This window comes from Erythrolamprus reginae, chromosome 3, assembly GCF_031021105.1.
Source record: "Erythrolamprus reginae isolate rEryReg1 chromosome 3, rEryReg1.hap1, whole genome shotgun sequence".
Classification (NCBI taxonomy): domain Eukaryota; kingdom Metazoa; phylum Chordata; class Lepidosauria; order Squamata; family Dipsadidae; genus Erythrolamprus; species Erythrolamprus reginae.
Genome location: NC_091952.1, coordinates 10518833 through 10543441, shown reverse-complemented (window position 1 = coordinate 10543441; position 24609 = coordinate 10518833). Strand labels below are relative to the sequence as shown.

General features: G+C 41.6%; 1 protein-coding gene across 13 annotated transcripts in view; it reads right to left on the bottom strand.

Moving 5' to 3' along the window:
• DIDO1 (death inducer-obliterator 1) overlaps positions 1–24609 on the bottom strand; it is a 124111-nt gene that overhangs the window by 20202 nt on the left and 79300 nt on the right. For 2 of the 13 annotated variants that reach the window (XM_070744481.1, XM_070744479.1), the window contains 2 exons: positions 14660–14822; positions 13907–14023 (listed from right to left, as the gene is read on the bottom strand). The exons of 9 other annotated variants lie outside the window; for them this stretch is intronic. In XM_070744481.1, coding sequence (XP_070600582.1) covers positions 13996–14023; positions 14660–14822 — 191 coding nt within the window. In that variant the 3' untranslated portion in view covers positions 13907–13995. Of the gene's footprint in view, positions 1–13217; positions 14823–24609 lie in introns of those variants that run through there. 2 more of the 13 variants (XM_070744480.1, XM_070744477.1) reach the window with 1 other exon arrangement.

Genomic DNA, 24609 nt, shown 5'->3' with positions numbered 1-24609 from the left:
TTGCCAAGCCCTCAAATTTTAATCTTGTGACCATGGGGATCCTACAATAGTCATAAGTGTGAAAAATAGTCATGTCACTTTTTTCTGTGCCGTTACTATAGTCATGATTGTTAAGTCGAGAACTACCTGTATTGAACAAAAGAAATGTCATACATCAGGGCTGTCACTCACATTTTATGGTCCGATTGTGTCACATATGTCACACCGCCATGACAATGTGAGTTTGACACCCCTGTCCTATATGAAAGGAATGATAAATGGAACTATTGAACCCAGAACACCAATTAATACTATAATGGCATGTTGGTTTTGTTTTTCAGTTTTTTCAAACTTTCAAACAGATTGGAAAGCAAAACGTAACAATATCTGGCCAAAGGAAGAGAACTTAGATCTATTAGGTTGTAAAGGGATCTTCAATACTTAGAGGTTGAATTCATAGTACAAAAGATTATGGCCCATATCTATCAGTCAGAAAGGGAATAATTTTATAGTAAGACCACATTAAAACAGACAAAATAAAACCACAAATGTTTTCCCATTTCAACATAAAAGAGGCTCCATCTTCAAAGATTGCACACATAGTTCAATATTAAGACTTCAAATTCAAAGTAAGTTGTTAAACAAATAACCATATATTCCCGTAGGCCTAATTCTTACCATTCTTTCCTTTCTGTGCTTAAAAAAATGTTTAATTTCATTCTGTACAGCCATCATAGTCCAGACACACAGGCCGATTTCACAGGGAACAAAACATAAATCAAAACATAAAATAGTAGAGAAGGAAGAAATATTCGGGTTAAATAGGATGGACGTGGACAGAGACAAAGACTCAAAGGCAGAGTTTGGGAGGGAAGTCAAAAAGGGAGCAAGGATTGAAATACTAAAGCAGACAAGAAATGATGGTTAGAAAGGGAATTATTGGCTTTATTGAGAACTAGAATAGAGGTAGAAACAAGATCAAGGGGGAATATTACTATACATATTTTATATAATATATTAAAGTAATAGCTAGACGTAAACATTAGATGTTGAAAGATGATATCACTATGTACGTTTAAATAATATTGTGATTGTTATTAGAACGGCACACAAAAAAATTGAATAACTAAACAATGAAGGAATACACTCTAATACAAATATGTATGGAATACATACAGACCGTAAATTATTTTATTCTTACAAAAGCTGATCAAGATCCAAGGCACAACAAACAATGAATCATTTTGCTGTGGTATGACAGTAAAGACAATAGGAGATAAGCTCATGATGCTATTAATTTGCACAACTAGAAATTCAAAATCTGTTTCAATCCAAAGATATTCGTATCAGGGAAATTCATTTTGTTTTATATTTTCCATAAATTGTTTGCTTTATAAGGCAGCATGACGGAGCCTGCACAAAATTAGAAAATTCCTTTCCTACTTTCGTTGCAAAAGGTTTCCTGAGCAAGCTAATGTGAAATAGTTTTGGTTATCCATGTTAAGTCTTCTTGAAAACTTCAATCTTAATTCTTTAAATTCAAGTGACCAATTTATTTATTTATTTATTCGATTTTTATGCCGCCTTTCTCCTTAGACTCAGGGCGGCTTACAACATGTTAGCAATAGCACTTTTTAAACAGAGCTAGGCTATTGCCCCCACAATCCGGGTCCTCATTTTACCCACCTCGGAAGGATGGAAGGCTGAGTCAACCTTGAGCCGGTGATGAGATTTGAACCGCTGACCTTCAGATCTACAAGTCAGCCTCAGTGGCCTACAGTACAGCACTCTACCTGCTGCGCCACCCCGGCTCAATCAAACATATTTGTAAAATAGCAGTCAAGTATGTCAAGACGTCTACTATAATCCCTCAATGAACAAATTGCATGTTAATGTTCTTATCTGATACAAGAGTGTAACTTTAGATTATCTTTTGCAATGAATCCATTATAATCACTTGATCTTGCCTACTTCAAAGTATTTGTTGTCAGTGACTTGAGGGGGGAGGTTCCTGCAGGTAGCTAACCTAGCTTGGTTTTTCTGAGCAGAGACAGCCTTCTTTGGGTCCTGTCAGCCAAACAATGCCAACTGGCAGGTCTGTGGGGAAGAGCCTTCTCTGTTGAGGCCCCGGTCCTCTGGAACTAGCCCCCCCCCCCGAGATTCGTACCGCCCCCATTCTCCTTGAATTCCAAAAAACACATCTATGCCAATAAGCCTGGGGTTGTGAGTGATAGTCTGAGCTCCGGCAAGTAGTGTGAATGAGGGATGACTGTTTGGTTTTATATAGGGTTTTATATTTTAATTGTTTTAATTGTTTGTACTGTTTTTATCTTATTTATATTTTATTCCTGTAAGCCGCCCCGAGTCCGCGAGAAGGGCGGCCTATAAACATAAACATAATACTGTAATAGTAATAATAATAATAGTAGTAGTAGTAGTAATAATAATAATAATAATAATAGTTATCAATGCCAGAATTAAAACAAAGAGCCAACTGAAAATTTGAGGTTTTCACCATATTTGAAAATATTGTGCTATGTAGGATCAAGAAAATCTATCCCAATAAATGAACTCATTTATACTGATTCATATTTTCCTCTTTCTATGTGACTGAATGGGGCTAACAAGAAAAAAAAAAGTATATAATTAAAAAAAAACCTATTAAGACCATAAATTTGAAAAGTTCTGGTGAGGAGGATGCTGACTGAAAACAAAGAATGGGCCCAAATTCACTCAGCATGTAGGGTGCAACAAGACTCAAGTATTTCTTCGTTCACAAAATCTGGTTTATAATTTTTAGAACCTGATTAAAATGGGCTTTCACAGATTGATCTCCGAGTCTTCGGAGAAGGGCGGCATACAAATCTAAATAATAATAATAATAATAATAATAATAATAATAATAATAATAATAATAATAATATCATCATCATCATCTCCACTTGGAAAGTAATTATGAAGCAATAGATCATTTATCACTTGTACTTCTTGTCTATATCAGCTTTCAAGAACAGCTATACTGTATAGAGTACTTATTGAACATGCAATCATTTTCATAACATGCTAGTACATAAATCTCCGAGTCTGCGGAGAGGGGCGGCATACAAATCCAATAAATAATAATAATAAATGCTTTAAATAATGGCTTGAGTTTACTAAACAAGAAGAATACCCAGTGCTTTTTCCATTCACACCGCCAAACCCAAAACACCAGGACTTCTTTTCAATGGTTCATAAAAATAACATCATCCTCTTTACAAAAACATAAATGTCCATGGAGTTATTTTCATCTAGATGATACTACACAAGACCCTGACTCAGAAGAAAAATGTCATCAGCTCTCAGATCTCTTTGGAATAGAAATTATATTTAAATTGTTGCGTTTACATGCATTGTACTGCTGCCCTACAAGAATCTTACTGCTCCATCCAAATGCCACCAAAATAAATGAAAGTTTATGATGGTTACCATTCCAGGAAACCATTGTTAGTAGAAATCAAAGGTACAATATATTGATTAGTTGAAATCATCATTCCCAACCAACATTAGTTAGTATTTCGGAAACTCATTTAACTGCAGGAAAAATTGAATTGATATAGCACACTATGTTGTTTATGTTTGTTTAGATTTGTATGCCGCCCCTCTCCGCAGACTCGGGGCGGCTCACAAGAAAGTGAAAAAAACAGTTTACAACAAATCTAAATTTCTACTAAAAACATACCATTCATAAATTGTATATGCCCGGGGGAGATGTCTCAGTTCCCCCATGCCTGACGACACAGGAGCTTACGAAAGGCAAGGAGAGTAGGGGCAGTTCTAATCTCCGGGGGGAGTTGGTTCCAGAGGGCCGGGGCCGCCACAGAGAAGGCTCTTCCCCTGGGGCCCGCCAACCAACATTGTTTAGTTGACGGGACCCGGAGAAGGCCCACTCTGTGGGACCTAATCGGTCGCTGGGATTCGTGCGGCAGCAGGCGGTCTCGGAGATATTCTGGTCCAGTGCCATGAAGGGCTTTAAAGGTCATAACCAACACTTTGAATTGTGACCGGAAGTTGATCGGCAACCAATGCAGACTGCGGAGTGTTGGTGAAACATGGGCATACCTAGGTAGGCCCATGACTGCTCTCGCAGCTGCATTTTGCACGATCTATGTGTTGGCTGTTGTGCTCTGCTAGACATAATAAGCGAAAGTTGTCATTAATAAATGTTTATCTATCAAATCATCTGTGCTTGCAACTTACAAATCACTATAAGCCACTGGGTAACTGCTTTTAATAGAATAAGATATGAGTGCTGTATCATGAATAAGCCGGTTCAGGACATGCCCAAATCATACTGTTGGCTTACTATTAATATGGGTAGTCATGATGGGCAACAGGACACTGAAGTTGATTGTAGTTTGTTCTCCCCAAATTTATGTCAAAACAATTGTTCCCCCTGCCAAATTTATCCTGGTGTATTTAAACACAGTATACCCAGCTGTCAGTTATTGCTGCTCCCCTCTTCCTTTCCCTAACACAATGCATAAGTTTTCATATTTAGGTTTGGAATTGGGTGAGCTATAGATGCACCAGCCATATATGCCCAACTGTTTCTGATATTTTGTGAGGCCTAAACAAAAACCTGCAATGCAACTTAAGATGTTAAATTTAATTTAGTCAATTTATTTGATGTTTATTCCTTTGCGCTAATTCTCCTGGCAATTATAAAATGCAAATAAGCTACAAAGCCAAGAATCTGCATTGTATCATGTCAGTTTCCCGGGCTTAAGAATCAAGATTCCCTCTCCCACTTTTAAGTGCAGTAACGTAAAATCAAGTGTCAAACTTTGGGGTTGTCTACATATAGGGAAAGGCTCGCCTATGCAAGCCAACTTCACCCCAGTTGAAATTTCATTCCGAAAGTTTGCTGCCCATTGCTAGGCATGCCTAACTACCAGCTTCTCCAGGTCCCTGACACTTCAAAATTATCTCCAGTATAGAGAGGTCTGTCCAGTCTTTAATGGAAGCAATGATTTGGGCATGATGCATGGTACTCATTGAGTCTTCTCTCCCTTGAATGTATCTCAGCCACTTCACAGCACTGTGGATGTGGCCAAGATGTGATGGTATCATTGCATTTTGCTGCAGAACAGAATCAGCCCTGCTCAGTCAGCCAAGGGCATCACCATGCTATTTTACTGAAGCCCCTCAAGATTAGCTTGGTGGGAGATCTAGTGGGCACATTCTGGTGACTGTCTCCTATCAGGAAATCTGTCAGGGCAGTAATTCAAGAAAACCCGGCCACTATAAATCCAATTTTTGCCTCCCAGGGACAATTCCATCTGTCCGTCCAAAACCCTGGGGGGGGGGGGAATTATTGACCCCCTCAGAGAGGGTCCGCAACATGGGCGTCCTCCTCGATCCACAGCTCACATTAGAGAAACATCTTTCAGCTGTGGCGAGGGGGACGTTTGCCCAGGTTTGCCTGGTGCACCAGTTGCGGTCCTATCTGGACCGGGAGTCACTGCTCACAGTCACTCATGCCCTCATCACCTCGAGATTCGACTACTGTAATGCTCTCTACATGGGGCTACTTTTGAAGAGTGTTCGGAAACTTCAGATCATGCAGAATGCAGCTGCGAGAGCAATTATGGGCTTCTCTAGGTATGCCCATGTTACACCAACACTCTGCAGTCTGCACTGGTTGCCGATCAGTTTCCGGTCACAATTCAAAGTGTTGGTTATGACCTATAAAGCCCTTAATGGCATCGGGCCAGAATATCTCTGGGACCACTTTCTGCCGCACGAATCCCAGCGACTGATTAGGTCCCACAGAGTGTGCCTTCTCCGGGTCCTGTCAACTAAACAATGCCGTTTGGCGGGACCCAGGGGAAGAGCCTTCTCTGTGGCAGCCCCGACCCTCTGGAACTAGCTCCTCCCAGAGATTAGAACTGCTCCCACCCGCCTCGCCTTTCGTAAACTCCTTAAAACCCACCTTTGCCGTCAGACATGGGGGAATTGAAACATCTCCCCCGGGCCTATACAGTTTATGTATGGTATGCTTGTGTGTATGTTTGCTTTTAATAAGGGGGTTTTTAGTGTTTCTTTTAAATTATTAGATTTGTTATATATTGTTTATTATTGCTGTCAGCTGCCCCAAGTCTGCGGAGAGGGGCGGCATACAAATCCAATAAAATAAATAAATAAATAAATAAATAAATATGGATGATCAAAGGTCGCTGGAAAACTACAGTATGCATTGGAATGGTTTCACGTTAGCATTTTTACACCCCATTTTTTGTTTTGAAATACAGGGCCAAAGTGATTAATTACAGTAGCTCAAAATACTACTACTGGCACTTTACACACATAGAATAATTTAAAAAATTCACATAGTATTTTTAATTGATATGTAGGCAACTAGCAGCAAATTATTTTGTTCTTTGCCCTTTCTGGTTTTCTGATAACCAGAGGTATAGAACATCAAGCACTGGAAAAGTTTTCCAAAATGGCTATGCCACCAAACACAGTCCTTCATTTTCTGAGAAACTCTGCCCTGTGTCATACTGGGGACATTTCCAGAACCCAGTTATGTTTACAGGCTTTTCTTTAGTTGGGTGTTTACATATTCTTTTTAAATGACATTGTACTGACAATACATATTTGACTAAACCACTAAAATTGTGGAGAAGTGAGTGTACTTCAGTTTTGTTTGTTTTTTAAAATTTCTCAATGAAAATCTAGTTGTTATAAATTTGAGGCTGCTTATAAAACAATAATAGGGTTGTCATATAAAAGATACCGTGCAAGTGATTTTACATTTTTGCTTTGCTCTAACCATGCTGAACAAAGTGGTTTATATTTTGGCTTCTTTAAAATCTAGTTTTAAAAAATGCAGGAGTGGCACCCAGAACTTGCAATGAATGGTCCCCTCTTACATTAGCAGTTGCCAGAATTGTTCTTGGGAATTATTCTTGCTATGACTTTCGCCTTGCTAATTCTGGCAGTCAACATCAAAAAGTTGCTTTCATTCATTTAGCAGAAACTTTCCGTTGTTTTGTTGCTGCCTCTCTAAAGAGGAACTGGGATTCCAATCAGCATATAGGAAGAGAAATCTCAAGACGATCTCTGAGTGTCGTGAGCAAGAAAGTTGGAAGGTGGTTTCATTTGAAATTCCTCATAATACATATAATTCCATCGCATGTATTAAAGTTTGAAGCTGAGATCTCCTGGTACAGAAGTACTGGAAGAAACGGTGTGAACCGGCAGAGTCCCTTGAGTGGCAAATGCTGATTGGGCAAGAATGCTTTAAGACTAACGAAGACCTTTAAAGTAAATACATGCGGTGCAGGGAGGGAAGACCCCAATCTTGCTGGGAGAGGGGTTTCACCACAAGGAATGAAATTCAGTGTGGACTGCCCCCTCCTGTGGGCTCATCTTGATGGATCTGCTGCTGCTCATCATTCTACATCACCCAAAAGGAAGCTAGCTCTCAGAAACAATGGGGCTAGGGCAAGGATCCGCCTTCCTTCCCCTCAGGAATTCAAATTGGTCAACATGTTGAAAACAACAGTGACCAGGCTGCATCTTCAAGGGATAAATTCATATGCAACCCCCCCCTTCCAAAAAAACAAAGCCTCCCATCAAGGAGCAATTAGGTCTCAAATTGCATCGGAGCCTTTTTGTGTGTGTGCTCCAATTTCAAGAAATGGGGACCAGCTCATGAAAGATCAGCAGAGTGGTAGCAGAGTGGTAGTCCAGAGGTGAGCACAAGCAGCTGCAGTCTTCAGCCTTGACCCAGCAATTGGGAGATGGAAGTGGAGGCTGGAAGGTGCAGGGATGTAGAGATACAGTTCATGAAGAAGGTCCAAATGGTGATTGTATCTCCAAAGGCTCAAGAAGATGCCGGATGGAGAGCTGACCAGGAATAGCACAAGGGAAACCTCAGCCAGCATAAACGAACATGATTATTTCCATTCAGACTAGACAACACCAATCTATCTAAACAACAGAAAAGTGGGGCGAGACAAAAGTTAAAAAACTATTTGGCAGTCTGGCGTTTGAATAAATTATGAAAGCAGTGACATTTACCACATTTAGTTACTGGGAATAACAGACTGCCTCCCCCCCCCCCACTCCTTAGAGTAAACGGCTCAGTGGGTGGTCAACTTCCAAACAGAGATGGCTTTAAAAAAACAAATGCTTTTCCCTATTAAGGAGAAACAGCAGCTTGGGGACTTGTACTGAATCTCTTAGGGATTCAAGAGACAGAGGGGTAACACCTATTTGCCTGCCGAGAGGAATTCCATTTTGGAAGGAAGTCGTGGTGGAAGAAAAATCCCAATCTCCACATTTTAAAGACGTTTGAAAGCCACAGGGATGACTGTTAGCTCTTCCAAAGTCTTGTGAAAAGGAGAAAGTTACCCCTGAAAAAGAGGTGGTTGCAGACTCTCAATAGAAGCCCAGGGCTTCAGAAGTCGGGAAAACGGATGGTAGCCGCTAGCTTTTTAGGCAAACGTGCTACAAATCCAAAGAATGAAAGAACGTCACTCTAACATGTCGTAAGTCGCTATTGAATTAACATTGCGAGGGGAGAAGGGGGGAATTGGCCAACAGCCAGTTTTCTCCAAACATCTGCCAAATGTCTTTGTCCAGCAACGACAGAAGTTATGTTGTTCACTTATGGCACCTGATGTAGAAAATCTTGTCAGTTCTATTTCAGGATGAATGAAAATTAACTCTGATTTTTTAAAGAGAGAAGAAACCTTTCCATCACTAACTTTTAGTGCAGAGATGAAAGGCATAACTGCATCTCTACACAGATGGAACATGGAAAGACATAGAAACATAGAAGTCTGACGGCAGAAAAAGATCTCATGGTCCATCTAGTCTGCCCTTATACTATCTCCTGTATTTTATCTTAGGATGGATATATGTTTATCCCAGGCATGTTTAAATTCAGTTACTGTGGATTCAATTACTATGGACATTGGCTGTGAAGGGCAATTTTGAATGTGACAGCAGGGAGATGGGATATAAAATTATTTTAACTGTTAAGAATTGTAACACTACAGTGAAGATGAATCTAGTTTTACTCTTGGCCCTCAAGCCCAGCATTTTTGAATAAGTCCCAGCCTAAGGCAGAGGCCCTCCCTCATTCTGGACTGAGGGGGAGGGTTGGTTTAATCTGGATTGCAGCCGATGAGAATCAGACTGTTTTCCTGACATTCCTTGCAGGAAGCAGGCCACAGCTGACCCAAGGCCAGGGTTTGCACATCCAGGAACGGAGCAATGCAGCAAAGGGATGAATTGCAAAGTGCAGCTGTATTCCTCTTGCTGTTTGTCAATGCCAGGGGCAATTAGAAATCAATGAACTGCGACAGCCTTGCCTCCTTCTGAACTCTCATGTCCTTTCTCCGGGAGTTTGGAAGGTTTGTTATTACTGCTTCAGATTAATCAGTTTGCCGTGTTACCTGCCTTCTGACTAGTTACAACTCTGAAGGTCCAGAGACTCCCAAAAGACTCCCAAAAGCTCCCCCTTTCTTTTTCCTGCTCTTTCGGGGGGGGGGGGGGGGGGAACAAAGCAAACTAAAACCACCATCCCAACTTTTTAAAAAAGTGAGTAGTGTATTTGAACCATTAGCTATAGTGACACTTCTGCACTTATGCAATAGGAAAAATTGTGAATTGAAGCACAAAAATGAAAACTGGGTAGTCAGTTTTCCACAATAATTCCCAAGCCACTATTACTACTTTGTTCTTTCAAATGTAAATTGACATCATAAAATTTAAAATATACAGGCCAAAGGGGCCTAAATTGTTTGTTGGCAAATATCCTGAAACGGAAACCAGCCCTTTGATTGAAATGTAATGGGTTTAATTTGTTTTTACAAAAATGGGTGCTTTCAAAATCTGAGAAGGCTCCAATTTTTCCCAAAGAGGATGGCAGTGCCACAATCAGATTTTATATTACTAGATACCACCCAGAATCTTAAGTATTTGGGCTCCCCACGTGCCCTCCCTGTCAAAATGTAGTTCTTGGAGTCTTCGCTCTTGGGAGCTTTTCTCCGAGAAAGGAAAGCAGCAGTTTTGCTTCTGGCATTTACTGTTGGTAAATCCCCTGCGCAGTAAGGATAAAGGGGGAGGTCTGATCAATATGAAGGCTTTAGGTTTCTGAAGTTCAAAATGCAAGATGGTTTATCGAGTGGGACACAGGTGATCAGTCAGTTCTGAAGCAAGCCATTTTCCACCGAGAAGTTGCAGATCTGTATGGACCGTCTACTAAAATGGAGTCGACCGACCTTGCTGACAGTACAAACTCCTAAATAAATTTCCCTGTAACATGATCACCTTAGATTTGTTGAGCAGCGTATTAGAAGTGCTGTGGCCAAATATCCTTATGCTTGGAGCTAAATTCAGTTTTTTCATTTTGATAACTATTTTAAAAAATACAGTATTTTTAAACATGCCTTTTGTTTGTAGATCAATTATCAGGTCCATGACGTTACTTGGGCTTCGCTTACAATCAAAGGGTCCTCTTAAATCCCATTAGATCAACTACACTGCTTATTTAAGCTAGAAGGTGGGGTGGAATTGCCATGTCAGCTGCCAGTCCAACAATTGCATCCCTCTAAACAGCCTGATAAAATCCATGCTATGAAGTTTTTCCGACTTCAGAAATTATCCACCCCTTTCGTGGGGTTGTGTGGGTCATGTTAGCACTCTGGGGCTCAATTAAGCTTTGGCAGATGGGAGATTTATTCATCCTGTCGCACTACAGAGAAATATGCTTTTTCCCCAGCCAGAATAATTAGCACAAGAATTGTCATGCCCTAACTGACACACCGTGAAAGTGCCCCCAAAGCTAAGAATGATTTACGGGACGAAAAGAGAGAGAGAGAGACATCATCAAGCTGCCTTCAACTGAGACTTCAGTTCTGGAACTTCTGATATTTCTTCATAATTCTCATTTTGTGACATCACCCTGTGCGATATTCCAGCCACAGAAAGAGGGTAAGGTGATCACCGTAGAGCTTAAAACAAAGAGGGACAGCAGACACCGATTCAAAGCATCTTCTCGATGCTTGGCTCAGATTGACTGAAGCAAATTGGCTTTTAAATGGCAAAGCAGGGCAAAAGAATCCTATTCTGTGATTAATTCCACTGGGAATGGCTGCTAGGTGAAACCTGACAGCATTGAAAGGCCGGAAAGTATCCGAAGATACAGCATTGATCTTTGAAGAAATACCTCTCCCTCTTAACTTCCTTTCCTCCTTAATAAGCAGACCCAATGAGTTGGATTTGCAGATTTCTGTGGGTAGAGCGCGAGGTAGAGCATGTCAGTTCATTCTTAGGTTTGATTCCTTGCATGAGTCCTTTTCCTGAGTGGCAAATTCGATTCCTAGAAATTTCCTCTCATCCCATGGACAAAGAGCCATGGCTTCATAGTTACATGCTGACGACATAGGAGGAACACGGTCTCTTCTGTGGAGGCAGATCTGTGCACAATCCATGGAGACCGTCCACAAGATGGAGATGGATTAAAGCTGGTTTGTGGATGGGTAGGTGGGTGTTACAATTGCTACCTCTACATAAAATGCTTAATGACTGGTCTGTGACTACTTGAGTCAACACACAACTGAAGGTATTGTAACAAATTATGTCCCATTTTAAGTTATAAAGGCAGCCTTTTGTCTCTAAGCTACACCCAATCCAAACTCCCCCCCCTCCAATTCACTGAAGACATATTTCTTAAAAACCATTAACATACCTTTAAATTTGGGTGAATGTTAAAATTAAACATTTTGATTCTTGTACAAAGGGCAGAATCTGGGTACCACTCCCACAGTGAGTTACCTTAAGATTTTATCTCTTGGTGATATGCTAAAATGCAGATGTACTTTCTTATTGCTACAAATTGCTCCTAATTTCACCCCTTCCTTTTCCCATTACAAAAAAATGAAAACAAAATGCCTAACTCAGTCCAAGGGGAAGCCCCATCAGGACAAGCATTTTGCTGATTCAGATGAAGTTGTAATCATCTTTTAAGCTTACATTTGAACATAGATAACTTCTTTTGCTCGAATGTATATATATATGAAACAATAAAAACCAAAATTCCAAATCAGTGCAGCACATACTACTATTCTGAGAATGAAAATCAAAATAGCTACTTTTGGAGTGGTTAAGCCTCACACTACTGTCAAAAACCATGCCTTACAAACCATACTACTGGATTCACACATTAGCTAAGCTACAGCAAGGGACTTTCAATTTACTGTAGGATGTGTGTAGCCTTAGTTTTATGTTTCAGATGGAATCATGGCAATAAAGCAAGAGGGGAGAAAAGTGTCTTGCTGACATGACTGCCATTAATCTAAACTATATAGGAATTGTTTGTACACAAGTTGGACCTATGTGGAACCTGCCATTTCATCCTCTTCGGTAAAATATATATTAGTAGCAGACCTGGTGACATCGTATTGACCAGCACACAGAACTGCTTTGTTACAAGGATTTTGTACATAATCTGAAAACCAGCAATAGTGCAAAGGTGAAGTGAGAGGCAAGGGCCAAGAGTGTTATAGGGTAAGACACTGCACTGGGAAAAGATCAATGAGATCAGAATATCAAACCTGCCAAAGTATTTCTGAAAGGAAACCACAAAAGGATTTGGCAATATTGGAAAGAGGACTTGAGATTGCTTCTCATCTATTTTCAGGGTTTTCTGTGTCAGCTTTACTAAGGTTGACTGAGATTTTGCACACCGATCGACTTATTTATTAGGTTGATTTCTGGGAAGACGAAATGTTATTTATCCATCTGAAATGATATGCAATATTCTTGTGGTGAGATGGACGGCAAATACATTTAATAAATAAGAATAACAATCTGCAATGTTCTAATGATTTCGACAACTCGTCTCAGGTGATTTTTTTTTTGTTTAATCCCCAGGTATCCATTCTGTAAAGCTGGGATCATATGGAGAAACATGCAGCAGGCTAAAACCTCTAGAGGCCTTATTCCAATTCTGCTACATGCAAAACAGCTCACAGTGCTGAGGATTCTGAATTACGACCCAACCCTCCTCTCAAAAGTGAGCCAAGCCGTCATTTCTCTTTGTACTGTACCATTATCTTCCGGGGAATGAAAGACTGGAATGGTGGCTAAGCTAATGGACAGACGCAGAGCTCCCGTCAAGTGCTGATATTCTGAGCAGAATGCTCTTTTGCCATGCTGCTATGATTTGAAGTTGAAAATTTTCTTCTTTTGTTCTGGCCTCTAAGAGTATGAATATGTGTTTAATTAAATGTGGTTAACAGTTGATTTCCCACAATTTTTTATTTATTTATGTACCAACAAGTTACTGAATTATAAAACTGTACCATACTATTTTAACACACGGGTTTTTTAAAAATGATCTCTACACACATGGAATGAAATAGATTCCTAGGGGAGTGGATAAACCTTGGGGACCAGGCGGCTTTAAAAACCCACCCAAAATGAGAAATGAGCAACTTGAACTTTGGCCGAAGGGGTATTTTACTCACAAGAGGAAGCTTGGTCCATGCACTTCTATTTACCTGAAAAACAATCTCAAGACAAACAAACAGTGTAGACACTCTACAAATTTACTTACCACAAACAGCTTTTCATACTACGCCTGCATGGGCACTGTTTTAGAAGATGCACACCATACTGCAGAGCCCAATTCCTACATCAGCATGCTTGGAAAGGATTTAAAGTTTTATCTCTTGCAAGCCTAACACTGAGTTTCTGCAGATGTCACTCATACCTGCAGATGTCAGAGGAAGATACTGCTACAGTTGTTGTCTTTTAAGGTAGCACTTGACTGTATCCTCACCCCAGCCCTGGTCCAACTTGAAAGCAACACCCGTTTGAAAGCCAAGTTATCAGGCACAATATTTGACAAGAGATTAGCAGACTCATGCCCAGATCTCTTTATAAAAAACACAATGAGAGAGATGTTTGTAGGAGCATTTGCCTAGTTCCACACCACTCATGTTCATTCTTGATTCAGGTCAGCTTCGGTTTGTTTTTGTCTCTAGTTTGAACAAATGGAATTGTTGGGTTGAGTTGGACGGCTACAAACATTAAAAACTTAAATAATGAAATAAATGTTTGCCATTACATAAATTCAGGCTTGATTCCATGTTTTGGTATCAATGCATTGCTACTAAAACAAAAAACATCGACTTCTCTATACTTCACCCACTTTTTAAAAAAGAGGGAAGGAATTCTGCCTTCTCCCCCAATGGGGAGCTATGGAGAGGTGGATGCCCTTGCCCATCAAATTAGATATAAGCTATTGCTTATACAGTATGTCCATGTTTCTCACAGCAGAGGTACCTTTTTTCAAGCCAACAGAAAGAATGCAGGAGGTTGCAGTGACTTTTACTGAATGTATTATCGGCGTTTTACTAAACACAGGAAAGGATGCCTGATTTTCCAAACATTCAAGACCACACCAATTGCAAAGCACTCAATTGGTGCAGCATGGGCTGAAGGTGGCCTGGGGCAAAAGACTGTATGTCTTCCTGGAATATTCAAAATCTTAGTGGTTGGCCTGTGGGGTAAGAATGATCTACAGGCTTTTCTTTCCCGCCCACCCCAAGTGCAAGATTTGTGTGCGATTCTACAGCTGGTACACCCCAACCCCCCAATATCTGGTGCAGCCCACCGCTTAAATCTTCTCAGGTCTTGAAGACGTTGCTCCATGGAGGGCCTCTTCAGGTCCCATTCGCTGCTTTCAGGCACAAAAGAAGACGCCACAGCAGTCTGGATCTGATTCCTGGTCTCTATTACTGGATATACGATAACACCAGCATGGAGAACCCCTTTTACTTGGGGAGAAGGAAGAGGTGAAAGATTTCTAACGAGTTATTCAGCCAGCTTAAGAAAATGATAAAAACAGAACATATTATATATAGTAATAACATTCAGCATTTGACTACGAAAAGGCTGGAAAGGACAACACAAAGAAGTCTCAAATAATATGAACATTACTGAAAAATTTAATGGAACTACTCATCCATCCATTATTCCCTTTGCTCCCAAGTGGTTTCATATAGACTTTAACCCTGGGTTTCTTTTAATTCCATAAAATACTATTTTTAGAAATTTAGTATTAACCTTTGCTTAAATCTTTGTATTCTGCCTGCAGTGCTCCAAGTCACAGAACTTTTAAAAATTAAGCTGTAAAGTCCGATTAAAAACTCTCTCGCAATATTGCCTCACAAATTTGAAGGGACAAATTTGCTGTCTCTGGAAAAGACTGATTTGCTGTCCTTGAACTCAGTTGTTCAAGGTGCCTTACTGTTAAATGTGGCACTGTTTTTCTACATCTGAACATTCAAGTTAAACCTTGAGAACTTTACTCCCAATTAGTCACTGTAAATTCCAATTATAAAGGTAAAGTTATAATAGCATTCTGATGTCACCACTGATTTTCTAGTACAAATTAACAAAGTCAACTCAACTATTTCTATATTATTTGCAGAAACAAAAATTAAGTTATTAGGTTTTGATGTACAAAGTAGATTACAGGTAGTCCTCGACTTATGACTACAGTTGAGCCCCAAATTTCTGTTATTAAGTTATATGTTTGTTAAGTAGGTTTTGCCCCATTTTATGACATTTCTTGCTGCAGTTGTTAAGTGAATCACTGCAGTCAATAAGTTAGTAGCCCAATTGTTAAATGAATCTGGCTTTCCCATTGACCTTGCTTGTCAAAAGGTTGCAAAAGTTGGGACACAGCAACAGTACGAACCAGTTGCCAAGCATCTGAATTTTGATCCCACGATCATGGGGATTCTACCAAAGTTAGAACTGTGCAAAATAGTCATAAGTCCCTTTTTCAATGCCATTGTATGTATGTATGTATGTATGTATGTATGTATGTATGTATGTATGTATGTATGTATGTATTAGATTTGTATGCCGCCCCTCTCCGTAGTCTCGGGGTGGCTAACGACAGCAAAACAACATATAACAAATCTAATATTTAAAAAACTAAAAACCCTTATTAAAAACCAAACATACACACAAATATACCATGCATAAATTGTATAGGCCTGGGGGGAATGAATATCTCAATTCCACCATGCCCGACGACAGAAGTGGGTTTTGAGGAGCTTACGAAGGGCAAGGAGGGTGGGGGCAATTCTGATATCTGGGGGGAGTTGGTTCCATAGGGTCGGGGCCGCCACAGAGAAGGCTCTTCCCCTGGGGACCGCCTAACGACATTGTTTAGTCGACGGGACCCGGAGAAGGCCAACTCTGTGGAACCTAACTGGTCGCTGGGATTCGTGCGGCAGAAGGCGGTCTCAGAGATATTCTGGTCTGATGCCATGAAGGGCTTTATAGGTCATAACCAACACTTCGAATTGTAACTGGAAACTGATCGGCAACCAATGCAGACTGTGGAGTGTTGTTGTGATATGGGCATACCTAGGGAAGCCCATGATTGCTCTCGCAGCTGCATTCGGCACAATCTGAAGTTTCCAAACACTCTTCAAAGGTAGCCCCATGTAGAGAGCGTTACAGTAGTCGAGCCTCGAGGGGATGAGGGCATGAGTGACCGGGAGTCATTGCAATGAGCAATGACTCCTGGTCCAAATAGGGCCGCAACTGGTGCACCAGGTGAACCTGGGCAAACGCTGTGGATGCAGGAGGACACCCAAGTTGCGGACCCTCTCTGAGGGGGTCAATGATTCACACACACACCCCGGGGTGATGTACGGACAGATGGAATTGTCCCTGGGAGGCAAAACCCACAGCCACTCCGTCTTATCAGGGTTGAGTTTGAGTCTGTTGACACCTATACAGCCTCCAGGCACCAGCACATCACATCCACTGCTTCGTTGACTGGACATGAGGTGGAGATGTACAACTGGGTATCATCCGCATACTGATGATACCTCACCCCATGCTCTTGGATGATCTCGGCCAACTGTTTCATGTGGATATTAAATAGCAGGGGGGAAAGGACCGACCCCTGAGGCACCCCACAAAGGAGACTCCGACCCCCCACTAACACCGACTGCGACCGACTGGAGAGGTAGGAGAACCACTGAAGAACAGTGTCTCCCACTCCCAACCCCTCCAGTCGGCGTAGAAGGATACCATGGTCGATGGTATGGAAAACTGCTGAGAGGTCAAGAAGTACCAGGACAGAGGATAAACCCCTGTCCCGGGCCCGCCAGAGATCATCCATCAACGCGACCAAAGCAGTTTCCATGCTTTAGCCAGGCCTGAATCCTGACTGCTGAGGGCCTAGATAATCGGCTTCTTCCAAGGACTGCTGGAGCTGGAGCGCTACCACCTTCTCAACATTGTAACTTTAAATAAGCACTAAATGAACTGTCGAGCACTACCTTTATTATGTTTGTACCTAAATGCTACATAACTCAAGAGCAATTATAAGCATGCCCTAATCTAAGAAACATTCAGTTCCTGGAGTATTTTCTGTCAGAGAATAATCTCTTATTATCCTAAATATTATCCTTACTGTCCTATTCCATTTCCATTTATGATATGCCAGAGCAGTGATGGCCAACATATTTTGGCTCGGGTAACAAAACGTACATGCGCGCACACACACCAGCACTTCCATGTACCAGCACCCATAATGCAATGCATGGGCTCCTGCGCAGCATACATGCATGCGCCCTGCACTATGAACTGCACATGCACCCCCGATGGCGCATGTGCATGTCCACTGCGCATGAGCCCCCTGCACTGTTTCAGATGAACTTTTACCAGCAAAAATGGCCTGCCTTTTCAGAGGTAGCCGCTTCTCTTCCTGCCAGCCTCACGCTCTGGGCAGCAGCTACCCAACCAGTCAACAGGACCGCCAAGGAGCGAGCTGCCCAGCCTGCTGCTGCTGGTGGGCCACCCTTGGACCAATATTCTGCTCTGGGCATAAGCGGGCACAGCCCAGCCCACCCTGCTCAGGAACCGCAAGCTGTCTTGCCCTGCTCAATCTGTCTTCATCCGGACACCGCTATTTGGGTTCTTTTACCCTCTGTGCAAAAGAACCCAAATAGTGGCAGGTGGTTGAAGCCTGGCACTGCCCTTGCTGCTGGCTTTCTGACCACTGGCAGGCCCGCTCGAAGCGTGAGCAAATACAAGCAGCCGGCAAAGGCAGGGTGGGTGGTGGTGGCTGCCTGCAGATAATCCTATGGCCACCCTCAAAGCAGGGCTCAGACACCCCCCTTTCCTTGCTCCACCAGCTGGGTGGGTCCCTTGGGCTGCCTGTCTCCGATGTTCCTCCTGTGCAGCTCCTCTGGCTGCCCAGACAGCAAATGCTGCCCTGTGCATCTGAACCAGCCAGTTGCTGTTTCCCTTCTCCCTTCAGTTGCCGCTGCGGCTGCTCTTTGGGGCAATGGGGTAGCAGAGAGCCTGGCAATGGCTGTAGAATGGCAGCAGCAGCTCTCTGCAAGGAGCCCTGGCAAGACAGTGTGTTCGGAGTTTCCGCAAAGGTGGGGAGGGTGTCAGTACCAGAGTTAATATTCCAGTTGTAGTGAAAAAGGTTGCAATTAGTGTAAAGACGTGGTTCCCAGCGTGGGGCCCATGCCCCACAGGGGGGCAATTGGAACCTTGCTTAAACCAAGTTAATGGGATTTTAGGCTTCCTCTGTGTGAGTTAGGAGTTCCCCTTTTGAATAGTAAGACTTATATATGGGGGGGGGGGATCCTCAGGATTTTAGAGATGCTAAGGTGGGTATGGCTAAAAAAAGGTTAAATATGTGCATATATCGACCGCCACTGAAGCTGAATGATTTATATGTTCTATAAGTTCATAAGCTGATTTGTCTGTCTACTTTTTTTCATTTTTCCCCTCTCTTTCTATGTTTTGACTGTTTTTTATATGTAAAAACTCAATAAAGATTACAGTGATACGTCTACTTAAGAACGCCTCTACTTAAAACCATTTCTTAAGAAGCAAAGAAACAGGCGTTCAAGATTTTTTTGCCTCTTCTTAAAAAACATTTCCTACTTAAGAACCTGAGCTCGGAAAAATTTCCCAGGAAATTTGAGAGCGGCACAAAAGCCCGACCAGTTTCCTGCCATTCCCCCTTTAATTCTGGCCATCTCGGGCTTTTCTGGGCTGCCAGAGGATGCTTTGGGTGGCGCTCAAGGAGGCTTTGGTAGTCCAGAGCGAATGAAGCATTTTCCTTTCTCTGGGCGCTTGGAGAGGGAATAAACCTCTGCCAGTGCCCAGAGAAAAGAAACACTCCCTTCGCTCTGGGCAGCCGAGGAGTCACCACAGCAAAGGCGGCGGCTACAAAGCGAGTGACCAAGAGGAAAGGGGAGCCCTTCAGTATGGGAAGGAAGAGGCAGCAGGTAGCAGCAGCCAGTGTATGGGAGGCAGCCTCGTGCCGGGTATATTGGAGGCGGGTGCTCCTTCTCGCCGCCTCAGAGTCCCTCTCTATGAATCTCCTGGGAGGAAACAGGGCCTCCCATCCTCCCTGTGGTTTCCCCAATCATATACATTATTTGCTTTTACATTGATTCCTATGGGAAAAATTGCTTCTTCCTAAGAACGTTTCTACTTAAGAACCTAATCATGGAATGAATTATGTTCTTATGTAGAGGTACTACTGTATTTTTTAAAAAAAGGTTGGGAACCATTGGTATAAAGTGAAAGGAATTGGTCAAGATCTGTATATACTGTGTTGCATCTTTGCACAGGTGTGGCTTGTGGCCAGGGGGGGGTTGTTGTAGTTCATGGTTATTAGTGGTAGAGTTGTTTAGTAAGATAGTTTGGTGTTCTGTAATATAAAATAGAGAGTATAGTTTTAATACTAAGAAGAAAAAGTGTCTTCTGAAGAATTCCTGCTGTAGTGTCTTCACTCCGAATCATCTCCAGTGCCCGATATCCTTTCTACTTCAGGGCGGGCAGCTTCTAAATGCAACTTTGACAGAGTGGGCTACTTGTGTCGTCTGGAGAAGCTCTGAACGTGCAACCTTCCCAGGATTCCTCCCTGGTTGGAGCCTGCCAGCGCCAGGCTCTCTGCCGTCACCACCACTCAAGAAGAGTGGCAGCAGCAGAAGCAGAAGGGAGGGCAAGAGTGACCAGGCGGGTCAGGCCCATGGGGCGTCTGCTGGCTTGGGGGGGGGAGGGGGTTGACCAATGGGGCTGTGTAAAGAGGAACACCAGAGACTGCCAACCAGGGGACCGATGTGGCTGGTGGAAGGAGCAAAGAGGGTGGTCACAGGGTCATCTGCCCAGGTGACCACCACCAGCACCCCACCCTCACCGGCTGCTCGTCCAGGGAAGGTCTGAATGTGGAGTTTTTCCAGGGCTCCTCCTCACTTGCAGCTGCTGTTCCCCGGCCAGTGGCAGGGTCTCTACCCTCCCACCACCCCAGAAGTAGCTGAAGGGAGAAGGGCAAGAGTGACTGCCTGGCTCTGGCTCAGGGTCATCTGTGCAGACAGCCCCCACCACCACCCCGCCCTCACTGGCTGCTCATCCACTGGGGCTTCGGCCCACTTGGGGCTGCGCAAGAAGGCCGCATGGGAAGGTGGGGGGGGGGGGGGAGGAAGCCTGGCTTACCTTGCTCTGCTCCCTTAGGAAGAGACCGCCGGGATCCCCTCTCCACATCTTTTGGTATGCGCATGAGTGCCAGGAACCAATGAGCAGCTGCTCCTCTGGTTTCTGGCTTGCCTGTGCGCATGAAGACCAGCTGGTTGGCGCTCCGGAACCCGGAAGAGCAAGGGGCAATGGCTCCGGATGCCAGGAGAAATGGCTCTGCGTGCCACTTCCGGCACGCATGTCATAGGTTTGCAATCACGGTGCTAGAGGGTGGTGCAGCTTTCCATCCTTCGAAGGTCAGTAAAATGAGTACCATATTGTTGGGGGCAATAGGCTGACTCTATAAACACCTTAGAGAGGGATGTAAAGCACACCTGCTCTACTAACGCCAGTATACAAGATGTGTATATGTATATGTATGTGTGTGCATTAAGCTTTCAAGCTATTTAGCACTCATCAGCTAGCCATACCCTTGTGGGAGTAACTGTTAGGCAGTTACTCGTCTTCCTTTACTTCTTTGTCAGTAAAATGTAAAGTTTAATAGTTTGTAAACGACTGCCTGCATGGCCTCTGGAGTGGGGCTGAAAGGTGAAAGGAAGCAGTATGCTCCCTCCCATATTAGGATATACTGGTAAAGGGAAAAATTATGTATGTACGTAAATATGTATATATGTATGTATATTCATTCTTGTGTGTATTCACACGCCCAAACCCATGTGCAGTGATGCTAGAAGGATCAGATATGTTACTGTTCGTTTCTCCAATTAAGACAATACAATAAATTGATCCATTTAAAATAATTTTGCAATTATCTTCTCCCTCCCCTGTGTAGGGTTTATTTTCCACTCTTAATTGCATATCTGTTTTTACTTTGATTTATCTGGCTGCTCATAACCTCCTTAGTTTTTCTTAAATAGAAAGAATTGCTTTCAATTTATTTAAAAGCATTCACTGCAATTTTTTCCCTTTACACACCTGCTCATCTGACTTTTTAAAAACTCTAAGCAGCTTCTGATTCCTGATTCTAGTCATACTACTGATCTCACCCCCACCCTTGAGAAAAAGATGTGTGAAATGAGGTTACTTTTTCTGATTCTGGACAGCCAGAATCAAAGTAATGACAACAGTAGAATGTACAACATTCCCTCTCCCCCTCCTTCAGCGGGTGGCACAAGTTGCATCCTTGGGATATATTGCCTGGCTTTCCAATTAAAGCTTATTACCATGTTATTATGATTTTCTCTATTATTTGGATACTCAAAACCACCATTTTTGTAACAACTTTTATCCCAAGGCCATGTCAAAGGCTGCACCTTCAGAATGGTACAATAAATGAAACAACATCCACTAATGAAGAAATACAGCACCTGAAATACTAATACAAAAAAACCCACACATGCCACTGCAACATTGACAATTTGTGAATCATTAGTCTTGCTTTTATAGTGTAGGTGTGCTATATTTTGAAATTCCACTTTCTCATACAATTTACATATTCATTTGGTTTGACATAAATTTCAGAACTGTGGAATAGCTTGGCAGGTAGTTTTAGATATGAGGAACTTACATTCAAGGTTTAATTTAAGTAAAGGATTTATGGCCTCTTGTTTCATTATAAAGAATATTATGAGATGCTCTCTGGCTAATTTCAAATCATAAATGTAATTTAATTTCATAACTTTCTGAATGACTTATTATTAGGAAACCCTTTCAGGCTAAATGTAGGGATAATTTAGTGTTCCAGGCCTAATAATGTGTTGATACACTATTGTGCTGGAACCATTCTGCCTCCTCTTCCAAAAGTATTATTGACGTTCCTTCGTCTATTAGAATTCTTTTTAAAAAATATGGTGGTTTTCCTCTTAAAAGCACCGTATGTCCTTTATGTAAGCACTAGGTTTTCTTGAAACCACTAACCAAAAATCTGGAACCATCAACGGTATTTTTTTTAGAATTAAACAATAGATTGTCTGAGATTTAGATCAGGGGTCTCCAACATGCGCTGGCTGAGGAATTTTGGGAGTTGAAGTCCACAAGTCATAAAGTTGCCAAGGTTGGAGACCCCTGAGCTAGATAATACATTTCTAAAACCTAAAATATAATTATGATGAAATATAAGTCTTTTCTGCTCTCTCTCAAAGTACAAAACCAAAACCAAAAGAACTATCACCCTGAAATCCAGATATTATAGTGGAGATCTTCCCAACAATCTGGGGACAGCTTAGGAACCAAGCAGATGACACATGTTTTAAGTTATTTTCGACATTTGTAAACAGTAAACAGATACAAAAGCAACTGGAGCTGAGAAATTCTGTTATTCAAGTATGGTGACACAGCCTGAATGCCAAATGCTGCAGAACACACTCTTTTCTACAATATTGATGTTTCTTTCAAAGGCTGAAAAGCATATAAACACGAAGACTGCTGTGTGTGCTTAGGAGATGCAATCTTACTTCATTAAATGAAGATCATCTAACTTCTGTATAGGATTAATTTTTACAGGACTCACTCTACGTAATATTAACCATTAATTGCTATCTACAAATATTGCACAACTCTCCTACACCAAGAGAAAGGAGTAATTCTTTCTGGATAACCTCAATCACCGCAGGATAATGGAGTTGATTTAAGGTATGGATTTATAGTTGGTATCTGGAAGGGACATAAAGAACTTCAAGACAGCAATTAACATACCTTCAGAGTCAAGCCAAAAAGTCTTCTTAAGATGATGGAATTTCTTCACTAAACATAAACTGAATTGAATGCATTCATTTCTGGGTCCATCAGCAATTGTAAAAACATGATCAAACTACAGATCTCATTTTAACTTATATAAGCATTTTAGAAAAGACTCCAATGTTATTTTCCTACTTACAAGAACACTTGTACAAAAAATTAAATTGTTAGTACTTGAACTCCCCAACGAGTAAACAGTTCTGAGAGTAGCAGGAAGGAAACCCATGTAATGCTGAAAAACAAGTGCTACTTTCAGACTTCTGCTGCTAACAAATTTACTAATATAAATGCAGATGTGGCCAATTCCTTTTGGAAATGTACCAATTGATCATCTGAATTAATGAAAGGAATGAGGAAAAACTATTTGGGGTTAGACAGGAAGAACTCTGGTCTCTTCCAACCATATGATTCTACAACATTCCTATAAAGAGTTTAAAAGGAGGGCTCAAGAAGCAAAGTATTTCTTCGACATATGACTCAAGCAAGAACTGTAAACATGGAAGCTACACCTCTCATGTGAAGAGAAGTAGGAAGATGTTCTGGATATTTTCTCCTCAAGCCTGGGAGCTCCACTCCTCCGGGTGGGTGGGAGGGTTCATCAAAGTAAGCTTCCAATGGTTATAAAGATGTAGCCAGAGGTTATTGGGGAGGGGGAGTGAAGTTAATTCTTTTGCATGCCTGGAACCCTATCCAAAATTCACATTGGTTCAAATAATACATCAGAAATGAAAAATGCAAAATCCAGACTGCAGGACTGTAAAATATTTAAACAGAAGGGTAAAAAGTTCCTTTAAAAAGATTGGTTTTGCGTTATCAAGCGTCCCTTTACTTACCTTCATAAGCTACCAAGATGCTAAAAATATTATGTATACTTATCATATACAAGCTGAGAATGCTCAGACTGCTTTCCCGTTTTGAAAAGAACTTATATAGCACAGAGCTTTTTTAAAAAAGAAAAAACAAAACAGAGGAAGCATCTGGATTTTACACTGGGCTTCTGGAATCACTTCAGGAGGTTCATTTTCTTGGTAGGAGTTTTCTACTCAAAATGGATAAAAAGGTGTGTTTGTATAAAAGAAGTAAATTAACAGTTCAAATCCCTTAAAAGCTTACAAATTCTTGACATTTCTAAGTCAAAATGCAAAGGAATAACAAGGGGCCAATCTTAACTGTATATACAATTACACCATACATTACATAATAATATTAATATTTATAAATGATTTTACCTACCTTCTGTTAAGAATATAGCTACCCTCTATGGAGCACATAAAGAAAACTATGCCTAACTTTGCCGATTAAATTCCAATTATTTACAACTAAACAAGAAAGCCCAAGTTGTTAATAAAGCTATGT